Raw genomic sequence first — 12410 nt, 5'->3', positions numbered from 1 at the left:
TTTTGGTATCCCGTTCTGTTAACCTCCCAGCTGTTGTCTCATGCCGCGAAGCGTATTAGGAGTTTTTCTGCCATAGGCAAAGGAATAATATTAGAGGAATTGCTGCTATCTTTGATTAACTGATTAAATGAATTGCAGGTGATGCAACGGCCTTCAAAATCTAGTTCACTCTACTAAAAATATATCGAAAAGCCTTCTTGGCTTTGATTTACGTTACACAGTTCGCTTTAAACAAAAAAACTTTTGTATGCGACTTGAAAAGGGAACATTTCCGCATAAGTGTCAAGCAAGTTTTAGCCTAGCATTAACTGTAGCAAATGAATAATGAGTAAATCAAAGTGCCAATTTATTTTCAGCTCAGTTCCTTTTATTTCGACCATAAACAAAGTGATGTCTTCGAGTGATTCACCCCACACTTCTTCAGTTGTTCTTTGTCACCTCAGTGGTCCTTCTAAATACGCTTTTGTTTAGGAAAATATTAAAAGATCGGCTCTCTTACAGAAACAAGGTGTGCAGGTCTCATTCGAGAACTTGATACAATTTTACAGGTGACCTTTCACGCCACTTAAACAGAGGACGCAATGACATAACATTACGTGGTTTCGGAAACTGTGACTCAGATGCTATAACATTAGGGAAAATAACAATTTTGTTTCCCCAAGCAAAGAGTAACTAAACATGAAGGCTGTTTTCTTGATAATTGTTTTATTGTTTGTGTTCGTTTTGACACCAGCTAAGCCAGTAAAAGACGACGGAAGTGGCATTAGCTCCAAGCACGAAGATAAATCAGACGTTGACGATGAGTTGGAAAATTCTGGTGATACGGATGACAACGAAGAAGAAGATGGCAGTACCACGGAGGAGCCGCGAATGAGACAAAAAAGAGACCTGGTCATGGAACTCGAAGATGAAGAAGTCGTTAAGGATTCTAGTGGAGATGACTTGAAACAAGAAGATGAAGATGATAGTGATAAAAAAGGGGACAAGCCCTTACCAAAAAGCGACCGAAAAAAAGTGGAATCTGATTCCGATGCGAAAGAATTGCAGATGCAGAATACTTTGGGAATCCAAGGACCTTTCACCATAACTGCATTGCAACCCCCTGGGTCGCAGAACCCATCCCAGAAAGGAAATAAGGCGGACCCATTTTCTTTGAATTTCTTAAGTCCGCCTGGTAATATCGAAATAACGCCACTGGAACCTTCGATTAACCGCATGAAAAAAGTCAGGAGAAGATGTATGTGTCCATTCCCTTGTGGACCTGCACACTCATTTGAGGTGATCGGATGCAGTGGACCTTACACCTTGCCGTGCGGTGGCCTCGGTTCTGGCTGGCCTGGTCTGGCGTGTGGAGGCTTGGGTGGATTCGGTGGCTTTGGTGGCCTAGTTCCACCCTATGGCTGGGGTGGATATGGCGGGTTCGGAGGACATCCCTTGTACGGAGGAGGATGTGGATATGGTGGATGTGGAGGATGTGGTGGTTGTGGTGGCTGTGGTGGATGCGGTTGCGGAGGGGGCTGCGGATACCCGCCTATCATGATGTGCTGTAAGTGACGAGTTTCAATAATTAGGCGTAAGATTTAACAGCTTTTACAATATCACATTGATTTTGATCCCACAACTTAAGAACTAACAATCATTAACTTGCATTTCAATATGGTAATTATTTGCAGATAAATTTATAAGATAGATTTGTGGTACACCAACAAAAAGTAGCTTTAAAATACCCAACACGAAACAACTTGTTTAAACAAACAATTAAACAAACATAAAAATGAACTGACAAACAAACGAACAAGCAAATGCTTTGATCGAGCATTTGTTGGTCTAATGTATATTGCATGCACGCCAAAGGACCGCTCAGATAAATTGTGAAAGAAGTGGCCAGCGTTTTTTTCATTATATTCCGTCAGTTTGCCAAGCTGCTATTGTGTCTCTATTTGGTAGTTATTGTAAACCGCACAATGTCTGCCCTACGTCAAAGTTTTAGGGAAGGACAAGGGACCAAGGGGTCTCCGAGCGACGATTAGTTTCTTCTTGAGTCTTCACCACTAAACATCTAGATCTTAAGATGCGGGTCCTGTTCCGTTCTGTTGGCTTCAGACCGGGTAATTTGTCTTGCTTTGATGGGATGGGGTGGGTTAAAGAGGGTTTGGACTTTCTTTGCTAATTGTGGTGTCTTTGTCCTTGTCAGGTTGTAAGAAGAACGGTGAAGATTCTGTAGCCGAAAAAGATAAAGCTAAAGAAAATGACTTCCCAAAGCCGAAAACAAATAACCGCAAGACTGTGTTTCCAGTACAAAGCCAAAAGCAACCTCAAGCAACTCCGCTGAAGGGAAATCAGCCACTACCAAAAATTCATTAACTTTAAATAACGGTTTAAGTATTTGTAAAAAGGATTTCGATTTGCCAGAGCGGTCACAGACAAGTAATTGAACCTACGAAAGTTAAAGACAACTCTTAATAACTCTAGGCAGGTGACGTTTATAAACCACAAAGATGTGTTAAATATTTCTTTCACGGCTTAATAACGAATTTAACTAGTCCGCTTTGTAACTGTAAAAATTTTAAGTTTGATAAATAAAAATAAATCGTATGAAAATAGCTGAAGCCACTTTCCTGTTCTGTACATAAGACGCAACAAAAGAAATCAGATTGTAGATCTCTCACTGATCGTCGACTTTTTAATTAATTTCCCGTGGTTGTGAAGTTATTTGAGACAAACATACTTTAATCGAATAATGTCTATACGCCTCAGTTCTGAGTAAAAAAAAATGAGGATGAAAAGCTAGTCAAGGAGTAACGTGTGCTTGCAACAAACGAAAAGAGGCTCATGGCATGATGGAAATAACATTCAGTTTAGCCGACAACTGTTCTAACACCTGTGCATAAAAATATCAGTCTTCAATGTATTCAGGGTCATCATTATTAGAGATAAGATATTATTTCTTTTGACATTGAACTAAACTTGTTAAGCTAGAATACAATTATTCTGCTTTGTAAAACTTGTCGTCATTTGAATTGAACAATTGTAATTAAGCTCTCTACTGCACTTTACACTGCTAAGTAGATTTCAGTGATTTGATACACAGAGTTAAAACTCCAGTTTGCTCTTTCCCACTCAGGTCACTAACACGCACGCGCAGCGCACGTGCTCCTTCACGAGTCAGACGCAGACGCAGTGTATATTAAAGCAAGTATTAACCTTTTTCTGCACTTACCTTGAAATCCCAGTTATACCCTTTTCCGCTCTTACGGGCTCACCCCGGGTCCCCTAGCAAGAAATATTCCACTGATAAACCTCAAGCCCCTTCCTTGTTCCCATACTCGTTTCTATATTCTCTTCCTTACTTTGTCGCAGATCATTGTACAACTTCAATTTGAAAAGTCATAACACAAACTCTACTCCGATCTTGACATACGACATGCAGCGACATCCAATTCCAAGGTTCTTTTTTAGCGAGTTTTTCAATTTTCCAATTTTCCTATCATATATTGGCTAAAACAGTCAATAATGTCTTCCATTTTAGATAACTCCTCACATTCATTCAGTTAGATTCAATTCATTTCTTATCAACTCATTCCGAACCTTTTCATACTGTTTTAACTCCCTTCACCCCAGGTTGTCAGCCCCTGCCGTTTAATAATCCCTCCTAAAACCTCTTCGGAAATTGTATAAGAGCGGATTAAGGTGTTTTTACTGCTCGTTCTTGCTGATAAAAATTGATTTTTAGCAGAAATTCTCTGAGATTTCCTCTACCTGAATGTCGTTGATTTAATTTACAAGCTGCATGTTCGTTGCTAATTAAAGCCCGGGGAGAAAGGAAACATGAATTTTTGCGAGTGGTCTCCTTTCTGGCACGATCGCCATTTCTGAACATGCGTAAGGAATCTTCCCCTTTGGTTTAACGATATTACTTTTTCGTGTTACTGGATATTCACGAGTAAGATTCGCAGTAAAAGTAGAATGCGTTGAGTAGCTATTGATACGGACAAAAATAACCAGTTTTCCTTCCTGATCGTAGCTGTCCGCGTTTGTTACGATCGGCGATATCGATTTGAATGTATGTGATTTTAGAATCCAAAGCTTCAATCACCGCGCTGATAATTCAACTTGAGAACATAACACCTTTTTCTTTTTGATGCTTGATGGCTTTCATTTTGAATAAAGAAATCAGTTGCGTGTTTTTCGGACTAGAAATGAAACGGCCTCAAGCCCAGTTAATCAATTGGCTTTCTGCTTTCGGGTAACTTATTATAACTCAACAACAACATCGCAATGGTACCAGAAAACGAGCCACACCCATGGCTTTGTCAGAATCGAAACGATTTCTGTTCTTCGGAATTTTAGAGTTTTCAGAAAACGATTTTGAGTGTCAAATGAAGACAAAAAAGATTTTGAGTTAAGGTACACATCAACGGCGATTGCTTTGTTTCTGTGACACAAGAAGTTTTCAGTAATATTTTTAATGCCTCAGTGACATCACCAAAATCTGTCTCTTTCATGATAAGAGATCCACACAGGGTATTCTTACTGCATGAAAGTGGCACCTGCTTCTTAAGATTTTCTGCTTTTAAGTAAGAGTGAAGAGGCTAAGAGTCCTCCTCTTTCAAAATGAAAGCTTTTACAGTTTGTGTATTGTTTGGGATTGTTTTCTTTGTGCAGCTGACACTTTCGTATGGCCGAGAAAACATAGATCGCCCGTTCTACGAAGGAAAACTGGACGCCACAGAACAAAGCATTCATGAAGATGCCAAGGAAGACGAAACGGATCCAGAGCACTCTGAACATGACAACGAAAACGTTGACGATGACGAGGAAGAAGAGAAAAACGTCTTAGACGAAAACGACAGAAAAAGAATGAAAGAAAATATTTCTACGAAACGTTCGCATCCTCAGGTCTGTCCTCCTGGATGGCTGTCACCGTGGGATTTTACTGATAATTCAAACTGTGGTGGATGTGGCTGTGGTAACTGCGGCTGCGGTGGAGGTTTTGAAGGTGGCATCAGTGGTAGTGACGAATTAGACGGTTGTGGCCATGGAGATTACGGATTCGGAGGAGGCTGCGGCTGTGGCTGTGGTGGGTGCGGGTGTAAATTTCAAGGCGGCTTCATGCGTCATAATGGTTTCGGTCGACGTATGCCGCGTCTATCTAACGACGGGCGTATTCAACACGTTTGGCTGAGTAAGTGTGAAGGGCTCAGGCTCTTTTAAAGCTATTGGAAACAAATTATTTCATGTTAACTAAAAATGTTATCTAAAATCAGGTTATTTATAATGTAACTGTATTTTGCTTATAAAGAACAATTAGATTTAAAAACAACTATTGTACCAAAAGTTTGTAATTTAAAGATTTACTAAGCAAATGGGCTTTGGTCTCAACATTCATACTACTGCTGTTTCGAGTCTCACTCCAGCATATGTCAACTGAATACAAGTAAGAGATGGTTCAAGCTTTTAGCTGTGAACTGATCTACATGTCTAGCTAGCTTGACTGCACAGGCGTTATTCTGTGGGAAAACGACTTTGACTTCTTCTCAGTTATAGGGATTCTGTCATAGATTCTCTACTGGAATCACATTTTAAGTTTTTTATAGGACCCGTGTCACAACTTAAGCAATACAAATGACTCATTTTTGCATCTTTTTCATTTCAACAGGAGACGGAAGAATGGGAAGAAATATTCCATCTCCACTTCTGATCGGCCGAAATGTTCTGCGCTGAACTATATCGCAAACATAAGTAAAACCAAAGAGAAAGCTGTGGGATGGAAACATATAAAACGAAATATATTGCTGATCTTTAGATTTTAAAATTGTCTGCTAAGCTGCAGTTCATTTTCATCTTTTACTTGCTAGTTCTTAGATATCTGCAACTTCTGCATGTGAAGATACTATAAATAAAGCTCTCATATGTTTAACGAGCGTGCCACTTTCTGTGTTACTTATGAACGTGTTATTAGAACGAATGGGAATTTTGCAACGAAATGGAAACTGCATGTCTAAGCAGTCATTGTCACTTGAAGAGTTGTTTAAACTAGACAGAAAATTTACGCAAAAATTTCTTTGCTAACGAATAGAAACCCGAGACTGGCTTCGGAAGTTTCTGCTGAGATTCTCACGTTCGAGTTCTTCTTCATTGGTGTTTTCATCAGAATTATAAACTAGGAAACACCGAGCAAGGCGGAGAAAACGTCAAAACTCATCACAAGCACCAGAAAATATTAATAGATTAGTTCACTCGTCATTCCTTGTTGAGTCTATTATAAACCCCATCCACATGAAATATAAAGGCTGTTAGACAAATTCGTCTTTCTTTCTTTGGTATTAACGTGATCGATTAGCTGTAGATGTTGAAACTACTTACAGAAACTGTGTGGAAAAAGGAATTACTCTAGATACCTCGTGACAATACTTTGTCTAATCTGCACCTCCCATTTCATGTGGTGACTGTTGTATTGAGATTGAAAAAGGTGCCACTTGACAAAGCAATAAATCATGGACAGGTTTCCGCTTCTTTTTCTTCTCATTTTCCCCCTAGTTTTTGTAACTAAAGGAAAGACGATCAATCCTTTTCAAAAAAACTCCAATGAAATCAAAAGAAGAGTCGTTTTTGGTGAACACGTTTTCCGAAAGGAAGATAATCTCAAAAGACATGAGGTGAGGCCCATTGAAGCCGGCTACAACCATCAACACTCCCGCGAAAATAGCAGGTCAGCCAGTCGTAAGCGAATGAGACGTTGCTTCTGTGGGCTTTCACTGAGTGCCAGTTGCCCAAATGGATACCTAGAGACGCATATTCAGTGGAATGACCTTCCAGCCGGTCCGCTAGTGTCTCCTCACTTTCCAGCAGCGGGACCTCCATACGATGTTGGAGATGAATGGGCTTGGGTACAGGACAAGTATGATGGCGACTTACAGCAAAATGAATATGGTTGGACCTGGAAGGAAAGGTTCAATGGCAATAATCTGGAGGAGCCTCAGCTAGGTGGATATCCGTGCGGCCAGCAAGGATGGTGTTGTAAGTTGAATTGGCAAATGTTGTAAGTTAAATTAACAAACTGCCTAATTGTAAGTTAAATTAGTTCAAACACAAGAACAACATAACGATCAAATTTCTTTATTTTGTACTGCCACTGTGCACTCCAGTTCATCGGGTACAAGGGTTTTGCTGTGAGGTCGCCCGGGCCAAATGTTGACAAATGTTCAGTTCAGTTTGGCCTGGGTTCTTTCGAACGTCCAGCGTCTCTATGGACGTTTTCGAGTCAAGATGGAACATGAATTACACTGTCGATGTCCACAATACATTCAATAGACGGAAAATGGTTATTATGAAACGCATTGCATTTTATTTTCTTCTTTTTAGTAAAATTATGTACACAAATAGTGCCATCTAAGCGTATATTAAACATGGGGGCTGAAAGATGGCAATAGTGACAAACAACAAAGCCAAATACGTAGGCTCTCCTAACCTCTCAAAAGTACTCAAAAAACAAAGAAACAGTGACCGTATACTCCAAAATATTGCCTGCAAGTGACAAATTGTTTGTTTTACAGGTTGTGGAGAGGCAGGAAAACAAAACGACAAAGCATCTAACGCTGAACGTGTAAAACCAAACAAAGGTGTTCAGCAACCCAAACAAAAAGACAATGACCGCATTATCATAAACATTGCCAGAAAAGAGTTCAAAAAGCGCTCTTGGTAATGACCTGTTTATCACAAATCGGTCTGGTTTTGGCAGATTAATAATTTTAACAAAAACAAGCCAGCAAGTGGTAAAAATCTTGGCTATTTTTAGCGTTTTATTTAGGTGTGTAACCGGGTGTAATACATAAACCTAGCAAACATCAATCACTTGTGTGCGAGGCATTTGGACAGTAAATTCTTCATTCGATTATTTTTCTTCGTCTAGATTTTGTCTTGTAATTTAGATCTGTGCTTTTAAGTTGAATAATTACCGCATGTCATAATGGGCGTGATCAACCGCTTTCCACGAGGATAGCAATAGTAGTACCACAAGCAAGGTATTGTTCAGTTCAGGTCAAAAAAAATGACTGAACTTCTTATAGAGTCTTTATGTCATTCCGACATAAAAAAATGGAAAATAAAATTATTTTCTTTAAAAAACATAAAGAAACAATCTCTGAAAAAGAATACATCCTTAAAAAAGAGTAGGTAAATTTAATGTATTTCTATTAAATGAGTTAGGAAGAAACGTCACGAGGTCTTGAAATGTTAATGAGGGGATGGGTGATTGTCAAAACATTCCTTTGATGTTTATAAGTTTACAAATCTGACCTCAAAGACATCTAGGTAATACTTTCAGCGACAAGGCAACTTAAAACTTCGCTCCGTCAAGTCATTCGAGAGTATGGCGTGTTCGTTGCTTTTCTATTTAAAAGTTTTTAGTCTGTGCTTCGTTGGCGTGACAGTCGCCCTTGAACAAACAGAGAGCACTCTAAAGAGGAGTCGAAGAGAAGCACTTGACATTAATCAAAACGTACAGGCAGTTAACTCAGGAAAAGACAAGGAACCGGCGGACGGAACTAAGATCAACGACAGCAGGAGGAATCAACGACCAAAGAATGTGAAGAAGTTCCAAAATAAAAGAAGATGCTTTCTGGGTTCTCCGTATGACTGTCCAGTGGGATTCGAAGACAGTCTTTTAGACTGGCCACGTCCCTGGGGATGGGGACCAGGTCCATTGTACCCGGAATACGGGCCGGATTTATATCGAGGTGGTTGGGGAGGACATGGAGGTCCTTTTGGATGTAATCAGTTTGGAAGTGGAGGGCCATGGAGAGTGCCCGGATATTCTCGTGGCTGTGGTAACCATGGCTGGTGCTGTAAGTCATTCATTACCATATAAAATTCAACTCAGCGATTAAAGTTCATCTTCACTCTTCTCAAGCAGTGGATATTTTTGTCGCAAGATCGCACAAAAATGATAAATCATATTGCTTACGCAGATCTTAGTAAGATTTTGTCTAACACGTTTTTTGCTATTTACCCGATACGATTTCCTTTAAATAAGTTAAATTAAATTGAAATATCGTATCAACAGACAAAGACAGCTTGGTTTATTAAATTATTCTCTTTCCTCTCCATAAACAATTAAGCAATTTTCTTTAGAGCAGGATAATCCTCTATTTGGTGCACTATTACGGTTACCTTCCGTGCTGAGAGATCGGCTGAGCTTAACTAGCGTCAATTTGTAATAAGATGAGTGGTGAGTTATTGCGTATTACCTTCTGTACGTAATTCTTTATTCTAAAATTATCGACGTTCATTTAGGTTGTGGTCAAGAAGGTGGAGGCGGAGGAGGTGGCGCCAGTGACTGTGCTCAGTTCAATGATGCTCCCCCATCCCAACCGACACCAAACAAGGCCGGAAGCCCACCATTACTCCATCTTTTTATGGGAAAACAAGCTAATTCCAAAGGTCCAGGTGAAATAAAACAAGGAAAGAACATCAATGTTCAACGTGGAAGAAAGCGCCAGGACATCACGTACGGTGCTGCACCTGATGTAGTGCAGGCACCCCCTGTTTACGACGACCCTTATCAGTCAACATATGGTAACTGGCAAGTCCCCCAGCAAACATCACCGGTTGACCAAGTCGTGGGAGGTCTATTCTTTTGGAATATGAACGGAAAAAATATGCCAGCTAAGAAACAGAAACGAAAACATTGATGGTTTGTTGCACCCTGGAAAACGTTCTCTTTGTTAATTGCCGATACATGTCCACAGACGCTTCAAAGTCGAAATGTTCCATAGAAGATAGACTATCGCGCGTAGTAGAAAGGTTAAGTTTAATTTATCGCTCTAAGAACAGACTCAATCAATTTGATATTTCGCGGTTGTAAGGCTCCACCGTTACATCCATAGTCAAGTTTCTTGCTTCATAGTGTTCTGGGACTGTGGGAACCCTGTCGCGCCGATGTAGATGAAGATTGCATCGAAACCTGTACTTTTGCCTTACCACCCATATTTGTATTTTATCTTATCGCCCGTATCTTGTAAACGTTGCGGGTTGCTATTGTAAATGATATAAAATTTGTAGAATAAGTAAAAATAACTTACAGAAAAGTGCTATAAATGCAAGCTAGGAGGAAACAATCAATAAAATATCAATCAGATCAATAGAAGACTTAAATATATCTACTTTAACTTACTCACACTCCATTGCTGTCCCTCACTCCCTTAGTCGTTCTTTTTTTCTGGTGGATTTACACATGCTAAAAAATCGAAGGGGGTGGGAGGGATGAGATAAATCATTTAAACCTTTTAGAAGGAAGGATGATAGCTGCTTTCTTGCTAGATTTTATGGCAAAACTGCAAAAGAGAGGCGACGCGGTTCCGTCGGACGGGGCTTTCTTCTCTTTCAGTTGCTGTAAATCTTGTAGCATTCGATAAAAAAGTGAACGGCGTACGCACGGTCCATCCGGCTTCCGATGTTTAGTAAACAAAAATTTGTTTTCCATCAAACTGCAACTCTGAGTACTCCACACATTAGCAACAGACAGTGAAACCTCGATTTAACCAACCGGAAATAAAACGACGTCCTTGGTATAACGAACGATGTTCTTCGCCCCAAGTAATTAAGAAATATATGGAAAAGAACCTCGATACAACGAAACGTCGTTATAAGCCCTGGCCATTCATTATATCGAAGTTCCCCGTGTATCTCAAAGATGATACTAACTGTCCTTCCTTCTGAGCATTCGTAAGGATATCCCTGCTAACATCATCTCTTCTTCGAAAATCGCATCTTGGAAAACTATCGACGGTATATATTCTTATCAATAGGGAACTCTTTTGTTATGTTCCGGTTACGAAAATCATCCTCGCTAAAAGGCGCATCGGTAAAGTATCTTCAATAACTTTTTAAAGACGTTTGGATCGTCACACGTTTTTATCAAATTTCTTGAATATCTCTGGTATTGATAACTACAATATTTTTCTTGATGTTTATCAAAGATGCCATGGAAACAAAAAAGTCCTAAAAGTTCTCCTTAATATTGGCTTCATTCTGGAACACTCACTTAAAACAAACTTGGGTCATGACTTTTTCGTCCCTTAGGTGATGGCTATACGTACAAGTCAACAGAAAGCTTTTTTTGTGCTCAGTTAATACATGGGTGGCTTAATGATTGGCCCGCTGGACGCCGGGTTCGATTCCTGGCTAAGGTTATTGTGTTGAGTCCGTGGGAAGGACACCCTACTCTTACAGGTTTTATCTCCACCCAGAGGGATAAATGGACAAATACTGGGGAGTAACGTGAGATGGACATGAGTGGAGTAGCATACTCCAAGCCGCTTCAAACCACAGGAACCGAAGTTTCGCGCCGAGAACTTTGAGGCAGCTGGGCTCAAGAGACTTTATCTTACAACCAAAGTTTAAATAAATCGGTAAAACAGGTCAAGAAGCGCGGAATTAAAAAGGACAGTCTTGAAACTTTTTGTACCGAAAGCTGTTTCAAGGATTATAAGCAACTGCTGCACTGAGGTCGTGTGGCAGTTATTTTTGGAATCTGGACCTTTAAACCAGGAGTCAAGTAATGCGGGCTGGAATCCCAGGGGGTGGGGGAGGGGGAGGAAGATATTCACACCATAAGAAATTTTCATGGGTTTAATTTATGGGAAAACGCGTGGTTGGTCCGCGCGATCACTTATTCTCCGCCATCTTGTATGGGTACCAATGACTAATAAGTGCTCGTCTAGGATTCATAACATTTGAAAAAAAAAACCTCACTGGTGCCCGCCTCAACTACGCTGTAGAGTAGCTACAAATTCTTTAATGAAAAGCTTTTAAATGACGGCAACAGTTCAGCAGTTTGAAATTTATTGGTGGAAGGACTTTGACGCAAAACTGCGGATAATTAGGGAAAAACGTTGAATTATGGTGAGAAAGTTTAGGACCGAACATAAAGTAATTTAATATTACCGTGCTTCTATTCTATCAGTTTCGCTCATTAACCGTTTTTTAGGGTTTCTTTCAATTCAATATACACTGAATTCAGAATGTTAGAAATAAGCAAAACTCTTCACTTGGTGAATATCTTCCAGAGGTTTTCTAGCTATCGACTAGAAACCGAAGAAGTTATTACCCATACTAGACGGGTGCGTGCGGAATAACAATGAAGCCACCTAAAATGTTCAATTAAAGGGGCGTAACTGTTTATGTGAGACATTAAAGAACAGACAACATCCCAAAGGATTTTTGTCTCAATAGACTTCCGAAGATAGGTGGTGAAATGGAATAAACGCAGCGAAAACGGCAGTTCCTTCATTCAGTTTCACTCGTTTTGTTTGTCATAGTTGCTGTATCGCTGATCAAATCTCGTTGTTCTAGTTATTTGTGAAAATGATGTCATATATTTTCCTAGAAGAGTATCCTAACATTATGTA

The 12410-nt window shown here is 39.9% G+C and overlaps 4 protein-coding genes across 4 annotated transcripts; all 4 read left to right on the top strand.

Annotated features, from left to right (window-relative positions):
• The first annotated feature begins 618 nt into the window (after window positions 1-618).
• On the top strand, window positions 619-2970 carry LOC145469096 (uncharacterized). Its single transcript, XM_081452755.1, has 2 exons — window positions 619-1546; window positions 2195-2970. Exons 1-2 carry the CDS (start codon window positions 679-681, stop codon window positions 2362-2364), a joined length of 1038 nt encoding a protein of 345 aa, XP_081308881.1. The 5' UTR covers window positions 619-678; the 3' UTR covers window positions 2365-2970.
• A 1548-nt stretch (window positions 2971-4518) lies between these two features.
• LOC145469084 (uncharacterized) lies at window positions 4519-5895 on the top strand. The gene is made up of 2 exons (XM_081452744.1): window positions 4519-5185; window positions 5660-5895. The coding sequence occupies exons 1-2, from the start codon at window positions 4615-4617 to the stop codon at window positions 5722-5724; spliced, it is 636 nt and encodes a 211-aa protein (XP_081308870.1). The 5' UTR covers window positions 4519-4614; the 3' UTR covers window positions 5725-5895.
• A 562-nt stretch (window positions 5896-6457) lies between these two features.
• Window positions 6458-7965, top strand: LOC145469075 (uncharacterized). Its single transcript, XM_081452736.1, has 2 exons — window positions 6458-7020; window positions 7557-7965. Exons 1-2 carry the CDS (start codon window positions 6498-6500, stop codon window positions 7703-7705), a joined length of 672 nt encoding a protein of 223 aa, XP_081308862.1. The 5' UTR covers window positions 6458-6497; the 3' UTR covers window positions 7706-7965.
• Window positions 7966-8249: 284 nt separating this feature from the next.
• On the top strand, window positions 8250-10928 carry LOC145469066 (uncharacterized). Its single transcript, XM_081452724.1, has 2 exons — window positions 8250-8846; window positions 9295-10928. Exons 1-2 carry the CDS (start codon window positions 8372-8374, stop codon window positions 9690-9692), a joined length of 873 nt encoding a protein of 290 aa, XP_081308850.1. The 5' UTR covers window positions 8250-8371; the 3' UTR covers window positions 9693-10928.
• Window positions 10929-12410: the final 1482 nt, after the last annotated feature.

The sequence above is a fragment of the Orbicella franksi genome, chromosome 2 (assembly GCF_964199315.1).
Source record: "Orbicella franksi chromosome 2, jaOrbFran1.1, whole genome shotgun sequence".
In the NCBI taxonomy this organism is placed as follows: Eukaryota; Metazoa; Cnidaria; class Anthozoa; order Scleractinia; family Merulinidae; genus Orbicella; species Orbicella franksi.
This window is presented reverse-complemented; position numbering and strand designations above follow the sequence as displayed.